General features: G+C 38.2%; 1 protein-coding gene across 15 annotated transcripts in view; it reads right to left on the reverse strand.

Annotated features, from left to right (window-relative positions):
• Positions 1-22223, reverse strand: part of DLG1 (discs large MAGUK scaffold protein 1) — a 244764-nt gene that overhangs the window by 136425 nt on the left and 86116 nt on the right. For all 15 annotated transcript variants that reach the window (XM_056808371.1, XM_056808368.1, XM_056808367.1 and 12 more), the window contains exon 4: positions 4970-5134. In XM_056808371.1, coding sequence (XP_056664349.1) covers positions 4970-5134 — 165 coding nt within the window. The remainder of the gene's footprint in view (positions 1-4969; positions 5135-22223) is intronic.

A 22223-nucleotide genomic window follows, 5' to 3' on the forward strand; every position in this document is an offset into this window, starting at 1 on the left:
GGCAGGCAGGCAGGCAGGAAGGAAGGCAGGAAGGCAGGAAGGCAGGAAGAAGGCAGGAAGGCAGGAAGAAGGCAGGAAGGCAGGAAGGCAGGAAGGCAGGAAGGCAGGAAGGCAGGAAGGCAGGAAGGCAGGAAGGCAGGAAGGCAGGAAGGCAGGAAGGCAGGAAGGCAGGAAGGCAGGAAGGCAGGAAGGCAGGAAGGCAGGAAGGCAGGAAGGAAGGAAGGAAGGAAGGAAGGAAGGAAGGAAGGAAGGAAGGAAGGAAGGAAAAGTTTACTATTTGGTAAGTCCAAAGATTTTTGGACAAGAAATCACTGACAAAAACTCCTAGGAAACTTGGGAAACAGTATGGCAAAACCTAGGTATACACCAACATCTCATACTGTATACCAAAATGAGGTCAAAATGGGTACATGAGTAGAACATAAAGGGTGCTACCATAATTAGGGGAGAATATAATATCTCATATGTCAGATCTATGGATAGGGAAGAAACTTATTACCAATGAAGAAATAGAGGGCATTAGAAGACATTTAATAGATAATTTTGATACATTTAAAAAAAAGGTTTTGTACAAACAAAATCCATACAATCAAGATTAGAAGGAAAACAGAAAAATGGTTAAAAAAATTTTTTTGCAGCAAGTGCCTCTTCAAAGGCCCAATTTCTCAAATATTAAGAAAAGAGTCAAATTTATAATAATATGAAGAATTCTCCAATTGATAAATGGTTAAATGCAGTTTTCTGAAGAAATCAAAGCTATCTATAATCATATAAAAAGATGTCCAAATCACTATTAATTAGAAAAAGGTAAATTAAAATAGCTCTGAGATACTACTTCATCCCAGCAGACCGACTAATAAGGCAAAAATGGAAATGATCTATGTTGGATGGGATGGGAGGAAATTGGGGCACAAATGCACTGTTAGTAGAATTAATGTAACCATACTGGAGAGCACTTGGAATTATGCCCAAAGGGCTATAAAATAGTACATACCTTTTGATCCAGCAATACCACTACTAGGTCTGTATTTGAAAGAGATCAAAAAGAGAAAGGGACCAATCTGAACAAAAATATTTATAGCAATTCTTTTTGTAGTGGCAAAGAATCAGAAACTATGGGGATGCTCATCAACTGGGGAATGGCTGAACAAGTCATGGTATATGCTTGTAAAGGAAAACTATTGTGCTATTAGAAATGAAAGATTTACATGAAATGATGCAGAATGAAGTTAAGAGAACCGAGGACATTCTATATAGTAACAGCAACATTATGATAAAAAAATTGTGAATACTTAAATTATTCTTAGCAATACAACGAATCAAGACAATCCCAAAGGATTCATGATGAAAAATGTCATCTGCTTCCAGAGAAACAAGTAATGGAGTCTGAAAGCAGATTGAATCATATTATTTTTCACTTCATCTCCTTTGTATTTTTTAAAAAATTAATCTCTTCCCCCAACATGATGAATAAGGAAATATATTTTGTATGGTAGCACAGATATAACCAATATCAAATTATTACTGATTGAGGGAGGAAGGAAGGAGAGATTTTGGAACTCAAAATGTTAGAAAATTAATGCCAAAAAAATTTTACATATAACAGAGAAAAAATAAAGCATTTAGTGAAGGGGAAAAAAATATACAGAAGAGGAAGTTCAGAAGGAAATAAAGACAAGCCAGACAACTTTGAAAGAAACATGCTTAATTGGGGGGGAGAGGGGTGTTCATGTTATAAAAATCTACAATTTCATATATAATCCTCTTTTCTTGTCCTATTTTATAAATGAAAATGTTCTTGGGGGAGAGGGGAAAAGTAATTAAATTTATAATAAAAATAAGATTAATTGTAAAGAAACAGAAATTAGAGAATCACAAATAAACCTAAAATAAGCACAAAGGAAGAAATATTTAAATTTAGGATGAAAAGAGATTAATTACATTGTGAACAAGAAAAGATAGAAATGATAAAACTAAAAACGAGTTTTTTGAAAGACTAATAAAGTTGATAAACTCTTAGTTAATCTTATTTTAAAAGGAAGACAACCAGATCAATAAAAGAGCAAATGAGAAAGGTGAAATCACAACAAAGCCTGAAGAAAAAAATTTTTAATGATCAGAACACATAAGGATATGAATAGGCAGTTTTCAGATGAAGCTATAAATAACCTTATGAAAAAATGTTCTAAATTCCTCTTGATGAGACAAAAGCAACTCTGAGGTACCACCTTACATCTATCAGATTGGTCAAAATGACAGTAAAGGAAAATGATAAATGTTAGAGAGAATGTAGCACAATCTAGACACTAATGCATTACTGGTGGAGTTTTGAATTGATCCAACCATTCTAGAGGGCAACTGGAATTATGCCTAAAGGGCTATAAAAGAATGCCTCTCTTTTCATCTAGTAATAAGATCTGTAACCCAAAGAGATGAAAAAAAGTGGGGGGAAGAGGGGCGGGGACGGACTCTGTTGGTACAAAAATATTTCTGCTGCTCTTTTTGTGCTGGCAAAGAATTAGAAACTAAAGGTATGCCCTTCAACTGGGAAATGGCTGAACAAATTGTGGTATATGACGGTGTTATAAGGAACGAAGAATGGGATGATTTCAGAAATAGCTGAAAAAACCTATGTGAACTGATACAGAGTAAAATAATCAGAACTAGGAGACATTATACACAGTAACTGTAATATTGTGGAATGATGAAATGTGATAGACTTTGCTACTAACAGCAATACAATGATTCAGGACCATTCTGAAGACTTCTGGGGGAAAAATGCTATCTACTTCTAAAGACAGAAATGTTGGAGTAGAAATGCAAAGCCATAGACTACAAAAATCAATTCTCAAAAATCAACAGCATTTCTATATTACAACAATGAAATGCAAAAAGCAATAAGAGAAAGAGAAAGGGAAACCCAATTACAAATGATGAATAACTGCATAAACTAGCTGGAGACCAATCTCCCAAAGCCCACAAAAGACTTGGATAGAGTCGATTACAAAGCCCTCCATAATGCAATAAAGAACAAGTTGAAGAGCTAGAGGAATAAGTGGAGAAATATTCAGTGCTCATGGATAAGCCATGTCAATATAATAAAAATGACAACAATATCTCCATGCATTAACATTTTTCATGCAACACTAATCAAATGTAAAATGTCTGATATTGGTCAAAGAATAGAAAGATCAACAGAACAGAATGGATGAGGGAGATTCAGAAACAATAGAACTTTACAATTCAGGGTTTGATAAAGTAGAAAACATGTTATCTGGGAAAAATTCCCAATTTGTTAAAAAATTGCTGGGAAAACTGAAAAGTAATCTGAAAGAAGTTAAGCTAAGACTAAAAATATCATACCACAATCACAATACATTCTAGATGGCATGTGACTTTAATATTAAAAATCATACCATAAAAAATTTAGAAGAGAAACAGATAATGTAACTCAACACAGGCATGGGTAAAAAACATATTCTTGACCAAACATGTGATAGAGGCAAATACAAAAGATGAAAGCGATAACTTTGATTACTTGAAACGGAACATTTTTTGCACATGCACCAATAATAAGTACATCTGTAATAAAAAGGGAATTGGTCAAAAGGGGGAAAAATCTTTATATCCAATTTCTCTGATATGGATTTGGTAACCAATACAGATAAACAATTAATAAATATATATAAGAATAACAGCCATTCCTCAATAGATAAATGGATAACTAGATCAAAGGATATTATTAACAAATAATTCTCAAAAGAAATGCAAAATATTTAGAGTCACATGAGAAAAATACTCCAAATCACTAAAAATAGAGAAAGGCAAATCATAACAAACCTGAGGTTTCACTCCATGCTCTGAAAACTGCCAAAAATGAACAATGTTGAAGGAAGTGTGGGAAGATAAGCACACTCATTTTTGATGATAGAGCTATGAAGTGGTATAACTATTTTGGTAAGCAATCTGAATTTATGCAAATAAAGTGACTAAAGCATCCAAATCCTCTGAACCAGAGTCTCTATTATAAGGTTTATACTGAAGAAATAAGAAAAAAGTTCCCAAATATTCTCAAATGTTTATAGCAGGACTTTTGTGAGAAGATCCAATAACAAAGTAAATGCTTATCAAATAGGGAATGGTCAAACAAACTGTGGTCCATGAATGTAATGGAATATTACATTACTCCAAGAAATGATGTATGTGATTGCTACAGAGAAGCATAGAAAGACTAATATAAACTGAAGCAGAGTGAAGCAAGCAGAACCAAGAAAATAATAGACATGACTGCCACAATGTAAGTGGAAAGAACACTATATCAAAAAATCAAAAGTAAATGAAACAAAATTACAAAGATCAAGGGAGGCTTGAATGAGAAGATATGAGAACATATCTCAACCCACCATTTGCTGAAGGAAGGGGGTCCACAGGTGTTACACATGGCACATGATTTTGAACTTTCTCAAATCTCTAAGTTAATTATGCCTTTTTTTTCTTTCCAAAAGAGAAAATACCATTTGTCATAGAGGCTGTCTCTGAAGGAGGGATACATGGGACATAATGGTGATGTATGAAAAAGAAATCACCAATAAAAATTTAAAAGAGCCATCTTTTTGAGATGAGCTGAAATCTGAAGGTGGCACAAGGCAGTGAGTGAGTCATTATTTTAAAATACCAACATCAACTGTCCTAGATCAAACACAACAGCCATGAATAACTAATGGAAGGGAGATCTATTTCTAAATAAATGATGTTTTACAAGCTTCAGAAGCTAAATTAGCTTCTTTGAATAGATCTTCTAAATTCCCATGAGGTTCTGGCAAAAGTCTGAAAACAGCAGTTCACAGACCCTGGCACCCAAGTCTACCCCCTCTCTTATCAGCTCTGGTGAATATTGGCGAAAAGCAGTGTTTGTTAGTGCAAAATTTGAAAAGCGTGGAGAAAAGAAAAATTCATTACAACACTCTACCTTCACTGGTGAAATATGAGAATGGGAAACAAATCCATGGACGTTTTCTATCTCTGAAAGATTTTTCTCGGAGATGTGAACCAATTCAGGACCTGTCACCTCATTGGTGATGGTTGGAGAGCTGGGTTCCTGGGGGGGAGTATCTTCATCTTGATATCGATATTTCTGCAAAGTTAAAAAGAAAGAAGCCTTTGAAACACTGACAATGTCAGGGGAGGAGGAAATACATTTGTTAAAACCATGTTTTGAATTGCCATTCATAATGAACCAATGGGAACCAGAGAAGTCCTCCATCTATCCCCAGTGAAGTCAAGAAGGCATGATGATTTGTCTGGCTATACCCCAAGTGTTGGGCAGGAGAGGTGCGCACACCTGAATACAGACCCTCTGGTGTTCGACAGCACAGAATCGATATCCCCCAGATAGACACAAACGGCATATGGGCACCAGACCCATTTCAAGGCAGTATTCTCATATTTTAAGATTTGGAGCAAGACTCCATTCGGCTTCCAGTGAGAAATCTTCCTGCTTTACATATTCGTTAACTAAGAGTCACATAGTGGGATCTCTACATTCTGGACCATGCCATGAAATCACTGTTGGAAGAAAGTCTTCAAGGGAGCATTTTTGCTTGATCAGACCAAGTGTGCATTTTATAATCAATAAATCAGAAGGAGCATGACAGAGAAAGCATCCTGGGCTCTACACATTTCAGTCAGCCAGAGGCACCTGCTTTTCCATTTAATCCCACCTATTTGCCCCTATTTAACAGGCCTGATGTGAGGGACAAGACAAAAATGAGACAGCTACTGCCTCTAGAAAATTACATTCTACCAGGCAAATACATTAATCCATACAAGTGAAAACAAAATATGTGTGAAATAATTTCAAAAGATTTAAGAGCACTAACAGACTAATGTTCATGCTATATTGTATTATATTAATAAGACAATATATCAAGCTAACATCAGTATGTCTAGATGGAGAAAAGTATGAGGTCTTTTGGTCAACAAGATTAATCTAGGTTGTAAGCTAAGATGTGTGACAGAGGCTGGCACTAGAGAAAAAGTGCCAGGCTGAGGCAATTGTGAAATTGATCACCTCAATGGAGGAGGGCCCCCAGGTGTGGAATTGGGGGGGGGGGCCCTGAGAGAGCAGCGAGGGACTCTCAGTCTTGAGAAACCGAAGAGAGAAGTTGAGAAAAAGACTTTTCTCTGGTGACTGGAAAATCCTTCCCCCCAACACTTCATAATTGAAGGGACTTTCTGAAGAGAAACCTGAGCAGACTTTACCTCAGCTCCTGTTGCCCAGGGGTGAGTCAACCTGAGGATGCCAAGGCATGACTTCCCCCCAAACTAGAGGAGGGAGGGGAAAGGGTTTAGATAGAGACAGGGACCGCCTTTTCCCATTCTTCCCTGCCCATTATTTCCTTTTGTATTACCTGACTGAGTTGACATTAAAAGTTATCTGTTCTGGGGGCAGCTCGGTAGCTCAGTGGATTGAGAGCCAGGCCTAGAGACAGGAGGTCCTGGGTTCAAATCTGGCCTCAGACCTTTCCAGCTGTGTGACCCTGGGCAAGTCACTTGACCCCCATTGCCTAGCCCTTACTACTCTTCTGCCTTGGAGCCAATATACAGTATTGACTCCAAGAGGGAAGATAAGGGATTTAAAAAAAAATTACCTGTTCCTCAAGCTGAGTGTGAGTGAACAGATCAAGGGGAGATGCTTTGGTCTCGAGTAGTGGAGGGGGGACAAGAGCAAATCGGGGAGAGTGGCTTTGGCTAAGGAGGGAAGGCAGAAGGAGGAAAATCTTCAAATTCCCTCTCCTCTCTCTGAACCAACTCGTTATATCTGCTGTCTCCTCTGAACCCTGCTTTGAGAAGGGGGTTCTCCTCTCTTTCCCCCTCTCCATACCAAAAGTCCAAACCTCCCTTGGGGAACAAACTTCCCTCTTTTATCTTTTTTTAATACAGATGGCAGAGTAAAAAATGCTCAGGTACCTAGACAGTCCCTCTCCCCCCACCTCCCACTCCTCTCTCCAAAGAAAGCTAGATGAATCAGTCTCAATAGGGTAAAATAAAAGAGAGGCCCAGGCAGCACAATGTCTGTGAGAACCAGAAAAATATGGAGCAGCCCAACAGGCTGTAACTAGAACAGAAAGGAGCCTAGCTCGTTACCCTGCCCAATAGAAAAGGTAGAGAAGGAAAAAAAAGCTAAAAAATCACACACAGCAGAGCCCTGGGACTCTAAGGAAGCAGAGAGGTGAATCAATGAGGAGTCAAAGCACAGAACAGGGGATCAGCCCAGATCAGGCACCTTGGCAGGGGCAGGGAAACAGAGTGGGGACACAGGTCACAAAATAATGGGGAAATTAGTAGTATGGGGGGTTGAATTGAGCTAGACAAACAAACTGCAAACTTCTAAAGAGCAAGGCAGCCGACAAACTTGGGGCAGTGTGGCCTCTACCCTAGAAACAGGGAATGCCAATAGATAGATAAGGTAATGGGGGGAAAAAACAGCTAGAAAAATGAACAAAAGACAAAAAGAAATCCTGCACTAAGAAAGTTATTGTAGTGGCAGAGAAAACCAAAAAACAAACTCAGAAGAGGATAACAATGGAAAAAAGGAAATATGTGGAGTCTCAAAGGAAAGTATGAAAGGATGGTGGTAGACCCCAAAAGAACCCCTGGAAGAACCTGAAAAGCTAAAAAAACAAATAAAATAAGAGAATTGTCAGAAAAACACAACAATGAGGATAAAATAAATTAACAGACTAAAAACTAGAAGAAGCCAAACAGAAGGGGGAGGCGGGAGCATAACGTATATGGAAAAAAAAATTCCAAAGGAATAGAAGGGACCAAAAGGAAATGGAGGCAAAAAAAAAATTTTTTTTTTACAAAAACAATTCCTTGAAGAATATGATTGGCTATAAGAAATGACAAGCAGGATGATTTCTGAACAAGCTGGAAAAATCTACAGGAGCTGATGCTAAACAAAATCAGCAGAACAGAGATAACTTGTGCACAACAATAGCAATATTGTATGACAATTGACTGAGAAAATTTGACTACTCTCAGCAATGCAATGATCTGGGACAATCCTGAAAGACTTATGACAAGAAATGTTATCCACCCCAGAGAAAAAAACTGTTGGAGTCAGATAGATGAGAATCAAAGCATACTATCTTTCATATCTGTGTATTTATGCTTTTATTGGGGGCGGGGGGTTGGTTATGTATGAGTGTGCTCTTATAATGACAAAATTTTGTTTTATGCATAATAATAAAATTAAAAAGGAAAAAATAAAGAGTAGGATTGGCCAAATAGAGAACGATAAAAGAAATCAAGGAAGAAAATAACTCCCTAAAACTTAGAATTGGACAAATAGAAGTTAATTAAAGCATGAGACATAATAAAATATTTTTAAAAAGAAAAGAAAATCTAACTACCTCACTGGAAAAACAACCAACCTGGGAAATAAGTCAAGGAGAGATAATCTAAGAATCATCAGAACACTCAAAAGTTATGACAAAAAAAAAGAGCCTGGACACTACATTATAAGAAATCATAGGGGGATAGTGTCTTGATATTCCTTGAAGAAGAGGGAAAAACAGAAATTGAGAGAATCCACCAATCGCCTCTCAAAAAAGACCCGAAAATAAATTAGGAGTATTATAGCCAAATTCCAAAATTCCCAGGCCAAGGAAAAACAACTCCAAAATGCCAGAAGGAAACAATTCAAGTATTAGGGAGTCACAGTCAAGATCACAAAAGTTCTAGGAGCTTCTACATTAAAGAACTGACTGGAAGATATGAAATATAATATTCCAAAAGGCAAACAATCTCAGATCATGATGGCAAATCTATGGCACACATGCCACAGATGGCATGCAGAGACCTTTCTGTGGGCACGCCTGCCGTCACCCACCAGAGTTAGTTATTAGAAAGGCAGAGAGAGATGGAGGTGGAGCTGTTCTTTTCCCCTCTCAACTGCCCCTTCTTGACCCTCTGCCCAGGAGCCCAATGGAAGAGCTGAAAAGAAAATCTAATGAGCAAATTCAACACACTAGCATAAAAAAGAAATGTGAAAACTTGAGTTTTGATATGGTTGAGTTGAGTACATTCATTCCTGGGAAGGTGATAATTCAAATCTCTATGATACTTGAAAAAGGTAAGGTATTTAAAGTATGCAAATTATCTAAAGTAGCTAATATATTTAAGAACTTTATAACTATTAGAGTATTAAAAAAGGTATACCTAGAAGAAAGCTAAATAAAATGGACTTATATTTGCCCCTCCCCAAAAAAAGAGTGACAGAAAGAAAAGCACGTGGGGAAGAAAGAAAAAGAGAGATGGAAGGAAAACTACTCTTCATTAAAAGGTGCATAAGAGGTAAATAAAAGAGAGGAGAAGATGGGGCAGGGATGGCTATAACTTAACCTTACTCTAAATTGAACTAGCTCAATGTGGGAATAACATCCATACTCAGTTATAGAAAACTACCCTACCCTATAAGAAAGTAGGAGAGTAAGAAGAATAAAGGAAGAGCAAATGGACAAAAAGGAAAGTGAATTGGAGAAAATGGTCAACAAAAAAACCCAAAATATTAGTGAACAGGGAAAGGCTAAAAGGAGAGAGGAAAGGAAACAGAAAATAAGATAGAAACACATAATTAGTAATCCTAATAGTATAAATGGGATGAACTCGCCCATAGAACAGAAAAGTATAGCAGAGTGGACAAAAACAAGAAACATATTTAAAATAGGGAGACAGAGAAAGAGGTTAGAGCAGAATTTACTATACCTCATAAAAATGTAAAAAAAAAAAGAAAAAAAAAAGCAGAGGTAGTAATCATAATCTCAGGAAAAGCAAAAGTAAAAACTGATCTAATCAAAAGATATGGAAGAAAATTACATCTTGGTAAAAACCTACCACAGACACTGAAACAAAATCAATATTAAACATATATGCACCAAATGGCATAATATCCAGATTACTAAAGGAAAATTTACATGTTACAAGAGGAAACAGTAAAATGGTACTAGTGAGGAACTTCAACATTCCCCTCTCAGAAGTAGATAAACCCAACTAAAAACTAAACAAGGAAGCAGTTAAGGAGTGTGAATTTTAAAATCTCCATCTTGCTTGGTCTAGCACCCAAAATTGTGCACACCCACACTACACGGGCATGTTCTAGTCAATGACAAATCAGAAATAACTAACTGCCCACCTGGGCTGTCCTAAGCCAAGCTTGAGCCACCATTGGCACTTGTGAGGCACAGGAAGTGACGGGAGAAAGCAGCCTCTGGAATTCGCTCACTTCCTGTGGACAGGGCTAGACGCCAGTTCATGTTAGAAGCTGGAGGGAGGGGGAGGCCCGCAGACAGCTTCCCTTCAGATCAGTCACGTGAGTCAAGGACTGATTCTTTTCTACCTGGCCCTTTGGGCCTAATCTCCCTCTGCCTTGGTCAGAGGTTGAATAACCCCTTTCCCTTTTCTCCTTTCTCCTTCTCTCCCTCTCCCTTCTATTACTCCCATTGTGATTAAACCACAATAAACTCCATTCTGACGTGAGTGTTTCATTTTAGGAATTTCATAAGTAAATTCCTTGGCGACTATAGTTTAAATATTATAACAATCTTCAAAGGTGAAATTTTCACCACAATAGGAGGTAAACAGAACTTTTGGAAAGTTGAATCTAATGCACCTCTGGAAAAAGCTGAATAGGAATAAAAAGGAATACACCCTTTTCTCAGCAGTACATGGCACCCTCACAAGAATTGACCACATAATTGGGCATAAAAACCTCACATCCAAATATAGCAAAGCAGAAATATTAAATGCATACTTTACAGACTATAATGCAATAAATATTATATTCAACAAAGGGCAGCAGAAAGACTAAAAATTAAATAGAAACTAAATCTCATTCTAAAGAATGAATGGGTCAAAGAATAAATCAGAAACAACCGACAATTTCATGCCACCAAAGAAGTACTTACAGAGAAATTCTTATCTCTAATAAAATAGAGAAAGAGAAGACCAATGAATTAGACAATTAACTAAAAAGCCTACAAAAAGAATATCCCAAATTAAACACCAAATTGGAAATCCTGAAAATCAAGGGACAGGTTAGTAAAACTGAAAATAAGAAAGCCACTGAAACTAGGAAATAAGATACTTAATCAACATAAGTTGATTTTGTGAAAAAGTAAACAAAACAGATAAACTATTGGTTAATCTGATTTTAAAAAATAAAGAAGAAAGTTAAATTAACAGTAACAAAAATGAAAAAGGCAATATCACAACCAAAGATGAGGAAATTCAATTATTGGAAGTTATTTTGCTCAAGTATATGCCAATAAATGTGACAATGTAAGTGAAATACACAAATACTTACAAAAATATAAACTACCCAAATTAACAAAAAATTAAATAGAATACTTAAATAACCCTCATCACAGAAAAATAAATTGAACAAATCATCAAAGAATTCCCTAAGAAAAAGACCCCAGGGGCAAATAGTTTCACAAGTGAATTCTGCCAGTCAAAGAGCAATTAACTCCAATACTACATAAACTATTTAGAAAAAGAGAAGAGGGAATCCTTCCAAATTCTTTCTCTGACATGAATATGATCTTGATACTTTTTTCTGCAGATATTATGATGGTATTTTGTTAAGATTAAAAATTTAGTTTCTAGTAATAAAAGTATATTTTTAGAGGTTTCTTTAAGATTAAGAAATAAACAAAATACAAAATAAGAAAGCACGTGCAACCTACATTTTGCCGGCTAGGTAGGGAGCCACATGTGCCTAGACGCAGAAGCCCAGAGAGAGAGAAGCAGGCAGAGTCAGATTAAATACAATTTTGTCTTCGGCCCAGGTGAGACTTTTGGGTGAGGTTACAAAGCATTTTGGGAAGTGGCCAAGGACTTCTAGGAATTGAAGTCCGGGGTTCAAATCTCCATTTTTACATTCCCCAGTTTGGAAAAAGATTTTCACCAAAAGGATCATGAAAACATAATCAATTTAAGGATTACAATAATTTGAGGATAAGAGGAAACAAGAACAAAACCAATAATTGCTAGGTGCATTGACAAAAAGCCAGTTAGGGGGCAGTCCCCTTTGGTACGAAAGTATACATACAAATAAATGTTCAATCAACCACACCCAAAGTTCATTCTTGATCTTCTCATTCAGGTTGTGGTCTGGAAGCATCTTCATGGTGTCTTTTCCAAACAGTTCAGTTTCTGGATTCAGAGAGGTAGCATGTTTCTTTACCTAAAATTCTTCTCAAAAGGAATTTAAACTTTGCAATTTAAAATAATAATTTTTTTACACTTCCCCATGAAGAGGGTGATTGAAAAACAAAGGAATCACTTAGGGATGCATGGCTGAGTTATGAGGTATATGAATCTATTGGCAATAGAAATTAAAAAGACATCAGAAAAATTCAAATAAAAAAGATAATTTCTGGATGAAAATATAGACTATCAAAGTCTTATGTGTAAAAATTCCAAGTAAAGGAAAAGTAAATCTATTTTTAACACTTTGAATTCCTGAATTTATTTTTTTCCTTTTCTCTTTTTCCTTTATTTTATTATTTTTTTTCTTTCATTAAAATATTTTATTTTTTGCTTTTCTCATTTCTATGTACTCAAGGTACATACAATCAATATTAATTTTTATTCTACAATATTATTAGTTCAAATATATATACTTTCTATATTATTAATACATACCCAAACAGCTTTGGACTGTAGGAACCTGCCATTTATTGATAATTGTTATGGGACTGTGATTAATGTTTGTGTCTGATTCTAGGAAACGGAATCAAAAAGGAGCACAGAGATAACCTGAATAGTGCCGAAAGAGCTCACAAGTGAACAAATCAAAAACCAATCCAGGTAGAATTGATGCACTTCTAAGCCAATACTAAGGACGTGAACTGACTGTGGGACTCGAGGTTGCAATGCTTGATATACGTTAAGATGTGGGCCTTCTTTGTAGCCACACTTTGTGAAAACACTTACAGACAAGTACCAAAGGTTGGCTATCATCCTAGCTACCTGTATCCCTGAGAATGAAGGTGAAATCAGAACAGGGAATGACACTTCCCTATTAAAATAAAAATCTGGTCCTTTTCTCTCTCCTATAGTATGGCAACTTCCTGTAGCCTTGGCTACAAATGGGTATGTGAAATATTACTGCATTCTGTCCTACAAACTTGTGGGATTAGAAATTACTTTAATTGGACCCTAATACAGGGGCCCTAATACAGGACCCTACTACAGTAAGAAATTTATTCTTGCTTTCTCAAAATTTTGTATACATAGATTTTTGATATTTTGATACTTATTTTGAATTCTTTAAAATAAATACACACACACATACACACACACACACACACACACACACACACACATATTTACAGGGTTTAATTTTTTTCCTTAATTTTTTTCCCTTTTACTTTTGTTTTTTGATTTTGTTTTCTTTTGAATTAACTCACACACCCCCATAACTAAACCTTGCATCCTCAGCTGGACTGGGTGTTTTTTTGGTTCTTTTTTTTTTCCAACACTTTCTTCAGGGGGGATTGTATTTTCATAAAATCCAAGATTTAAATTTTGTTTTCTATAGATCTTCAGAGAAGAAGCTTGCTAACTAACTGAATCCAGAGAATGAACTGTTTACAGAAAGTTACCTAAACTCTTACAATACAGTAAAATCCAGAATGAACCTTGGGGTGCAGTTGAACATTTATTTTGAATGTACACTGTTATGCCAAAGGGTACTGCCCCCTAATTGGCTCTTGTCAATGTGAACAGCAAAACATTGGTTTTGCTGTCTCTCTCTCCTCTCTATTTCCCCTTATCTACAACTATTGTAGTTTTCCTCTTAGAAGATAAAATTTTGTATACCCCTGTAGTTAGAATTTTTTGGGGTGCAGGACGCTTATGTTTAGTGATCAACTGGGGAGACTAGTCCCCTAATCATCATCAGGGGGGATTGTGATTTTTTAAATTTCCTCCATTTTGCTTGATCTAGCACACCAAAGAATGTGCACACCCACACTACACGGGCATGTGCTAGTTAATGACAAATCAGAAATAACTAACTGCCCCCCTGGTCTGTCCTAAGCCAAGCTTGAGCCACAATTACCATGTGTGAGGCGCAGGAAGTGAGGTAGAGAACAGCCTCTAGAGATCACTCACTTCCTGTGGACAGGGCTAGGCATGAGTTCGTTCTTGGAGCTCAAGCTGGGAGGAGGACCGCAGGGCAGCTTTCCTTCAGATCGGTCACGTGAGTGAAAGGACTGATTCCCTTCCCTGCCTTGGCCCTCCAAGGCTTAAACTCCCTCTGGCTCTGCCAGAAGGTTGAGTTAACCTCTTTCCTTCTCCTCCTATCCTTCTTTCTTATTCCCATTATAATTAAATTACCATAAAACTCCATTCTGATTTGAGTGTTTCATTTAGGATTTTTATGAGTAAAACCCTTGGTGACCTTTAATTAATATATATCAGTCTTTAAAAGTGATTTCCTTATCACAGTATGCCTAGAGAATCCTAAAGAAATCAACCCAAAAAGTTATGAAAATAATTAACGATTTCAACAAAATCACAGGATACAAAATAAATCCATATAAAGCATCAGTATTTCTATTTTCCACCAACAAAACCCAACAGCAAGATAGCTAAGGAAATCCACTTCAAAATAAATCTAGACAATATAAAATAACTGGGAGTATACCTATCAAAACAACCACAGCAACTAGATCAACACAGTTACAAAACACTCTTCACAAATAAAGTGTAATAGAATAGATAATCTATGAAAAAATATTTCTGGTTGTGGTAACTGGATACTCTGGTTTGCTAGAGAGCTGCTACTAGGGGACACCCGAGGCTGCCTAGTTATAATGGAGATAGATGAGAGATAATGAGATCCTGCTAGACGGGTTACTCTGGGCTGCCTATTGATCCCTAATGGCTAATAAATCAAACTATTTACTACCCTCCACCCTTCACTTCCCAGTCTTCCACCTGAAGCCCTTCTGCCACCCTTTCCCCTCCCCTGGTCTTAGTCAGCCACCTTCTAAGTAACCCAGGGGAACTATGAGATTTCAGAGAAATATTCTTTACTCTTCTTTTCTCAAGTAAAGGGGTTTATTGGTAACAAATGGGATGGGGGTTGAGGTGAGAGGGATGAGGTTCTGTCCCTAATCTACAAGGAGAATTAGGAGGGTGTGGGAAATGTCAGTCCAGCCACAGCTGTGACACAGAGACAGCCAGAGACATGGAGGACAAGTATTTTTCTTCTTTTCTTCTTTCTTTAGCCAGATAATCTCTGCTTGAGTAATTCAAGTCCAGACTCTGTCAAAAGACCACAAAAATCTCTCTCTCTCTCTGCCTAGATCAGAAAAAGTCACTCTTTTGATCAGGAACGCAGAGAAGAGGTTTCTCCTTTCTTGGTCAGTCACCCCCAGAGATAGCCAAAGTCCCAGTTCCTCTCCTCTGGCCAGGCTACCAACTACCTCCTCTTGGGAACATTCCATTTGGAATCACCTTGATTTTGCAGATCAGGTCTCCAGCTTGGTTTGCATGCCTGGCTTGTCCTGCAAATCCTCTCTTTCTTCATGCCTCTTCCACAAAAGTCACACCTAAACAACTGGAATAACACTAATTGCTCATGGATAGGCCAAGTCAGCGGTTCACAACCTGTGGGTCGCGCCCCCGGTGGGGGGGTCGAACGACCAAAACACAGGGGTCTCCTAAATCCATTGGAAAATACATATTTCCGATGGCTTTAGCCGCTGAGAAATCGCGCTACTTTACAGCAAGATCTTGGAAAGAATGAGGACCCTGCTGCCCGCAAATTGTACTAATATTAGTTACCTATCAGCAGACCTCCCACTATGAGGGGTGATGGATTTACCCTGTTGTCTGGAGACCAGACTCAAACAGAGACCCAGAGAGGGCACCCGGGCGCTGGCTCCGGAGGGGTTAAGAACGAGTCCTGGAGCAGATAACGGAGCTAAGTAACCCCAGAAAAGTGAAGCCTCAGCTCGAGCTAGAGGGAGACGATAGGGAGAAGGCAGTGTCCGCAGAGCCCCTCCCCAGGCAGGACTTACCTCCTTGCACCAGCGCTCAGGCTGCCTCCTGCTGAATTAATATTTCTCAACTTATAATGAAATATTGTTTTTGTGATTAATCACTATGTTTAAATTATGTTTGATTTGTAGCAATGAGAATACATAATGCATATCAGGTATTTACATTCCAAATCATAACTGTAGCAAAATTAAAGTTTTGAAGTAGCCACCAAAATAATTTTTTGGTTTGGGGTTACTGCAACATGAGGAACTGTATTGTGGGGTCCTGGCATTAGAAAGGTTGAGAACCACTGGGCCAAATCAATATAATGAAAATGACAATACTACCTAAATCAATTTACCTATTCCATGAATACTGTGAAGATGGGATTAACTCTCCCCTACTCACTTTTACTTTTTTTTTTTAAACCCTTACCTTCCATATTGGAGTCAATACTGTGTACTGGCTCCAAGGCAGAAGAGTGGTAAGGGCCAGGCAATGGAGATCAAGTGACTTGCCCAGGGTCACACAGCTGGGAAGTGTCTGAGGCCAGATTTGAACCTAGGACCTCCCATCTCTAAGGCTAGCTCTCAAGGCCTCTAGGTCTCTAGGCCTGGTTCTCAAACCAATGAGCTACCCAGCTGCCCCCTCCCCTACTCACTTTTAGATTTAATCACCAGAAGCTTTGAGTGCGGGGGAGGTCTTGACCCACATGTGCAACAGTGAGTGAAGATTCAGAATCAACTGACTTAGCCCTGGGCAGTACTAAGCAAAGCTTTAGCTGTAATTGGTACATGTAAAATGGAAGGAAATCACAAGTGAGGAAAAGGAATGGTCTTTAAAAATGCCAAGCACTGTCTGTGAAGGTGTCTTTTGTCTTGAACTTGTACTTGAAGGAGCTTCAGCTTGAGACCTCAGACTGCTCTTGCTTTTTCCCTTAGAACTACCAAGTGGGATGAGTGAAGTATACAGAGCAAGTAAGCAGAACTGGGAGAACATTGACACAGTAACAGTAATATTGTAAAATGATTAACTGAAAAATTGGCTAATCTTAGCAATACAGTGATCTAGGACAATCCTGAAAGACTTATGATGGGGAATATTATCTACCTCCAGAGAAAGAATTGTTGGAGTCAGATTGATATGGATCAAAGCATAGTATCTTTTGTGTATTTACAGTTTTATTTGGGGGTTTTGGTTTTATATGAGTGTGCTCTTATAACAAGGATCAATATGGAAGTGTGTTCTGCATGATAATAAAAATAAAATTAAAAATATATAGAAGAAAAAGTAGGAAAGAACAGAAACAAAAGCTCCCAGATCTCTTAATATGCAATGGGGAAATAGAATCTCTCAGTTTCCTCAAAAAATTCCCAAAATGATACTTCTTCACTGATTTAGAAAAAACCATAACAAAGTTCATTTGGAAGAACAAAAGATCAAGGATAACCAGGGAAATAATGAAAAAAAAACACATACGATGGGGGCCTTGCAGTCCCAGACCTAAAACTATATTACAAAGTAGCAGTCATCAAAACAATTTGGTACTGGCTAAGAAACAGAAAGGAAGATCAGTGGAATAGACTGGGGGAAAGTGACCTCAGCAAGACAGTATACGATAAACCCAAAGATCCCAGCTTTTGGGACAAAAATCCACTATTCGATAAAAACTGCTGGGAAAATTGGAAGACAGTGTGGGAGAGACTAGGAATAGATCAACACCTCACACCCTACACCAAGATAAATTCAAAATGGGTGAATGACTTAAACATAAAGAAGGAAACCATAAGTAAATTGGGTAAACACAGAATAGTATACATGTCAGACCTTTGGGAGGGGAAAGGCTTTAAAACCAAGCAAGATATAGAAAGAATCACAAAATGTAAAATAAATAATTTTGACTACATCAAACTAAAAAGCTTTTGTACAAACAAAACCAATATAACTAAAATCAGAAGGGAAACAACAAATTGGGAAAAAATCTTCATAGAAACCTCTGACAAAGGTTTAATTACTCATATTTATAATGAGCTAAATCAATTGTACAAAAAATCAAGCCATTCTCCAATTGATAAATGGGCAAGGGACATGGATAGGCAGTTCTCAGATAAAGAAATCAAAACTATTAACAAGCACATGAAGAAGTGTTCTACATCTCTTATAATCAGAGAGATGCAAATCAAAACAACTCTGAGGTATCACCTCACACCTAGCAGATTGGCTAATATAACAGCAAAGGAAAGTAATGAATGCTGGAGGGGATGTGGCAAAATAGGGACATTAATTCATTGCTGGTGGAGCTGTGAACTGATCCAACCATTCTGGAGAGCAATTTGGAACTATGTCCAAAGGGTGCTAAAAGAATATCTACCCTTTGACCCAGCCATAGCACTGCTGGGTCTGTACCCCAAAGAGATAATGGACACAAAGACTTGTACAAGAATATTCATAGCTGCGCTCTTTGTGGTGGCCCAAAACTGGAAAACGAGGGGATGCCCATCAATTGGGGAATGGCTGAACAAACTGTGGTATATGTTGGTGATGGAATACTATTGTGCTAAAAGGAATAATAAAGTGGAGGAGTTCCATGGAGACTGGAACAATGATGCAGGAAGTGATGCAGAGCGAGAGGAGCAGAACCAGGAGAACATTGTACACAGAGACTAATACACTGTGGTATAATCGAACGTAATGGACTTCTCCATTAGTGGCGGTGTAATATCCCTGAACAACTTGCAGGGATCCAGGAGAAAAAAACACCATTCATAAGCAAAGGATAAACTATGGGAGTGGAAACACCGAGAAAAAGCAACTGCCTGAATACAGAGGTTGAGGGGACATGACAGAGGATAGACTCTAAATGAACACTCTAATGCAAATACTATCAACAAAGCAATGGGTTCAAATCAAGAAAACATCTAATGCCCAGTGGACTTGCGCGTCGGCTATGGGGGTTGGGGGGGGGGAGGAAAAGAAAATGATCTATGTCTTTAACGAATAATGCTTGGAAATGATCAAATAAAATATATTAAAAAAAAAATTCCCAAAATGAAAACTTCTAGGATCATCATAGCCAAAATCTAGAGTGCAAACCTGATTCAACACTCTTGGATACATATGGGAGAAAAATCCTAGGGATGCTATGAATATGACAAACTTTTCAACCAAAGTTCATCACTTTATCAGAAAAATCATATACACTATATGTAAATCTTGAAATTTCTCAGACTTGTGAATGTTAAAAATTTCCACATTGAAGAATCCTCCATTGGAACAAATTCCCTACTGGAAACATTCCCCATTTTGATGTGAGAACTCGCCAGGATCAGAAATGGGAGGACCTCTACTCCACCCGTACTTAAGACTGCTTTAGGGGAGAAAACTCCTTGCTAAACAATGAAAGTACTTGGACCCGTGCTTATAATAAGGCAAGGAGTTCTTTGAGCCATACCTGTTTTTTAGAATTGATACAATGACCCTGGGCAAGTCACTTGACCCCCATTGCCTAGCCCTTACCATTCTTCTGCCTTGGAGCCAATACACAGTATTAACTCCAAGATGGAAGGTAAGGGTTTTAAAAAATAATAAAATAATAATAAAATTTAAAAAAGAATTGATACAATGAGATGCTAGGTACCTAAAAGGGTCGGGCAAGTTTTCTCTTAATGAGATTAGTTGACTCAGCTGTGTTTTCTCTGGTTCAGACTTACTGAGGGGATTAGTCAATACAGCCGCATTTTTTCTGGTTCAGTCTTACTGAGGAGATTAGTCGACTTAGCAGGAATTCAGATGGGCAGTCCTTTGGAAAATGTCTACAGTGATTGGTAGATGTAAGGACTTAGGGGAGGTGACATAGGAGAAAAACCCCTATATAAGAAAAAGCAGAATCTCTTGAGGGGAGAATCCTTTTGGAGAAAGCTCTTATGAGGATCGCTTGGGAAGAATCTCTTGAGAGAGGCTCTGGAGAAGGGAAGCTCTTGGAGGACAATCTCTAAGGAGGTCTCGCTGGAGCTCCTCTGAGGGGACTCTGTCCCTCTGGAAGCTCTGAAGAGAGGCCCTTTGGAACAGTCTCTGGCTGGAAGGTTCTTTGAGAAGGACTCTGGCTGGAACTCTATCTAGTGAAATCAGCTGAGATGGAGCTGGCCTGGTGCCCCTAGAATCCTTGCTTAGACAGACCTTGTGGTGAGTGATAAAAGACTAACTGACTGATCTCTCTCTTAAGACTCAGGTCTAGGCCATGTTGGCTTAAGGCCCTTCATACTTATTTCCTTTCTCTCTCTCTCTCTCTCTCTCTCTCTCTCTCTCTCTCTCTCTCTCTCTCTCTCTCTCTCTCTCTTCTTTGATTACTTATTGTATTATTAATTAAATTCTCTATAAAACCCAGTTGACTTGGGCATATTGAATAATTGGGAATATTTCCCTGGCAAACACCTTATATTTGATTTAAAAACCAAGACACTGTAGTGAAACATATTTTCTGTGGTCACAATTTACTCGCCCTCTCTTATATCTATCACAATTTATACCTTCCACCATTTTAGCTATCACAATTTAAGGCTCCCAACTCTTTTAACTGCCACAGTTTAAGGCACACAACTATTTTAATTATAACACTATATATGTAAAGAATGTGGGAAGGCCTTCTTTGGACACACCTTACTCAATATCCATATTGGAGAATCCATACTGGAGAGAAGCCTTATGAACAGAGCAAATGTGAGAAATCCTTCAGCAATTCATCATCCCTCAATAGAATATATAAGACAAGGGAAGGGGCTCGACCGAGGCCCCGATCATGGCCCCCCCACTTCATCCCTCCCTCCCTGGCAATCCCCAGGCTTCCAGCTCCTGCTTGCCTGATCCCTGCCAAGTCTGCAGCCTTTGCTTGCCTGCCACAGGACCCCACTATTTCTTCCCCCACGCACATGGATTTTTCAAACTCCCCCCTACCCCCACGCAACCTCCAATTTCCTGCACAACCTGATCCCTTTATAAACCTTTTACTAAACTTGAGAGAATTTCTTTTTTAAACCTCAATAATAAATGCCAGATAGCCATCTTGCTGGACCAAATGGAGGTTTTAAAGAGATCCTTCCCTGATCTCAAGATATACCAGGAGGATCCCTCTCCAACTCTAACTCAGGTGGAATATCCCTCTCTACCTATACTTCAGAGGGAAGATTCTCCCACCTGTGCCTCAGGTGGAATTTCTCCTTTCTCAGCTCATACACTCTGTGGTCACCTTGTCCTCCCCTGCCCCTTCTCCCAGTGCCCCGCCATCTCCTGCCCCTTGTCCTGGTCCCCAGCCCTGCTCATCCCTTAATTTCTTGGTATTGACACAAATATCCATAAAAAATACTAGGACCGCAAATGAATCATATGAATCTTTTCCCCTTAAGGGAAGTGCCCACATTAAGGACAAATGGAAGCGTGGTGACCTTAAGGCACCACACACCTTTTATTCCCCAGAATATTAAAAAATTCAAACAAAATGTCCCCTCATTAAAGGATGAACCAATTGTTCTCATAAAGACCCTGGACAACATATTCCATACATATGATCCTTATCAGGATATACAAAACTTGTTACAGGCCTTTTGATTGAACGAAAGAAAGGCAAAATTATTTCAACTGTTAATAGAGCTAGAGGAAGGAATGCGGTTCATTGGCCAGAACACAACCACAAATGGAATATAAATGGTAAAGAAGAATATTAGCAGCTATGCTGTGTCAGGGACTTGTTGCTAAAGGCAATGGGAGAATGCTCCCACAGGCCAAGCAAATGGATGAAATTTGAAAGCTTTAAACAAATGGAGGATGAGTTACCCTCCCAATTGATAGACAGACTTATTGAGGTGGGACAAAGTTACGTAGACCTTCACTTCACTAAAGAAAGAGAACTATGGCAAATAAGGAGGCAATTTGTGAACAACTGCTCCAAAGTGGTCCAGGAATATTTTAAAACTAACTACCCAAACTGGCCTAATATGGACCTTGAGGAACTGCACAGGGTTCTTGTGTATGTATCTAAAGGCCATGAACAAAAAGTGTGAAAACAAAGCATTTGGAAGCAGAATTAAGGAAAGAACAAAAAACCATAACAGAAAGATTTGATAAACAAGAGAAAGAAGGTCAAGCAGTGCCCATTGCCCCTTTGCAGG

The sequence above is a fragment of the Monodelphis domestica genome, chromosome 8 (genome assembly GCF_027887165.1).
Source record: "Monodelphis domestica isolate mMonDom1 chromosome 8, mMonDom1.pri, whole genome shotgun sequence".
In the NCBI taxonomy this organism is placed as follows: domain Eukaryota; kingdom Metazoa; phylum Chordata; class Mammalia; order Didelphimorphia; family Didelphidae; genus Monodelphis; species Monodelphis domestica.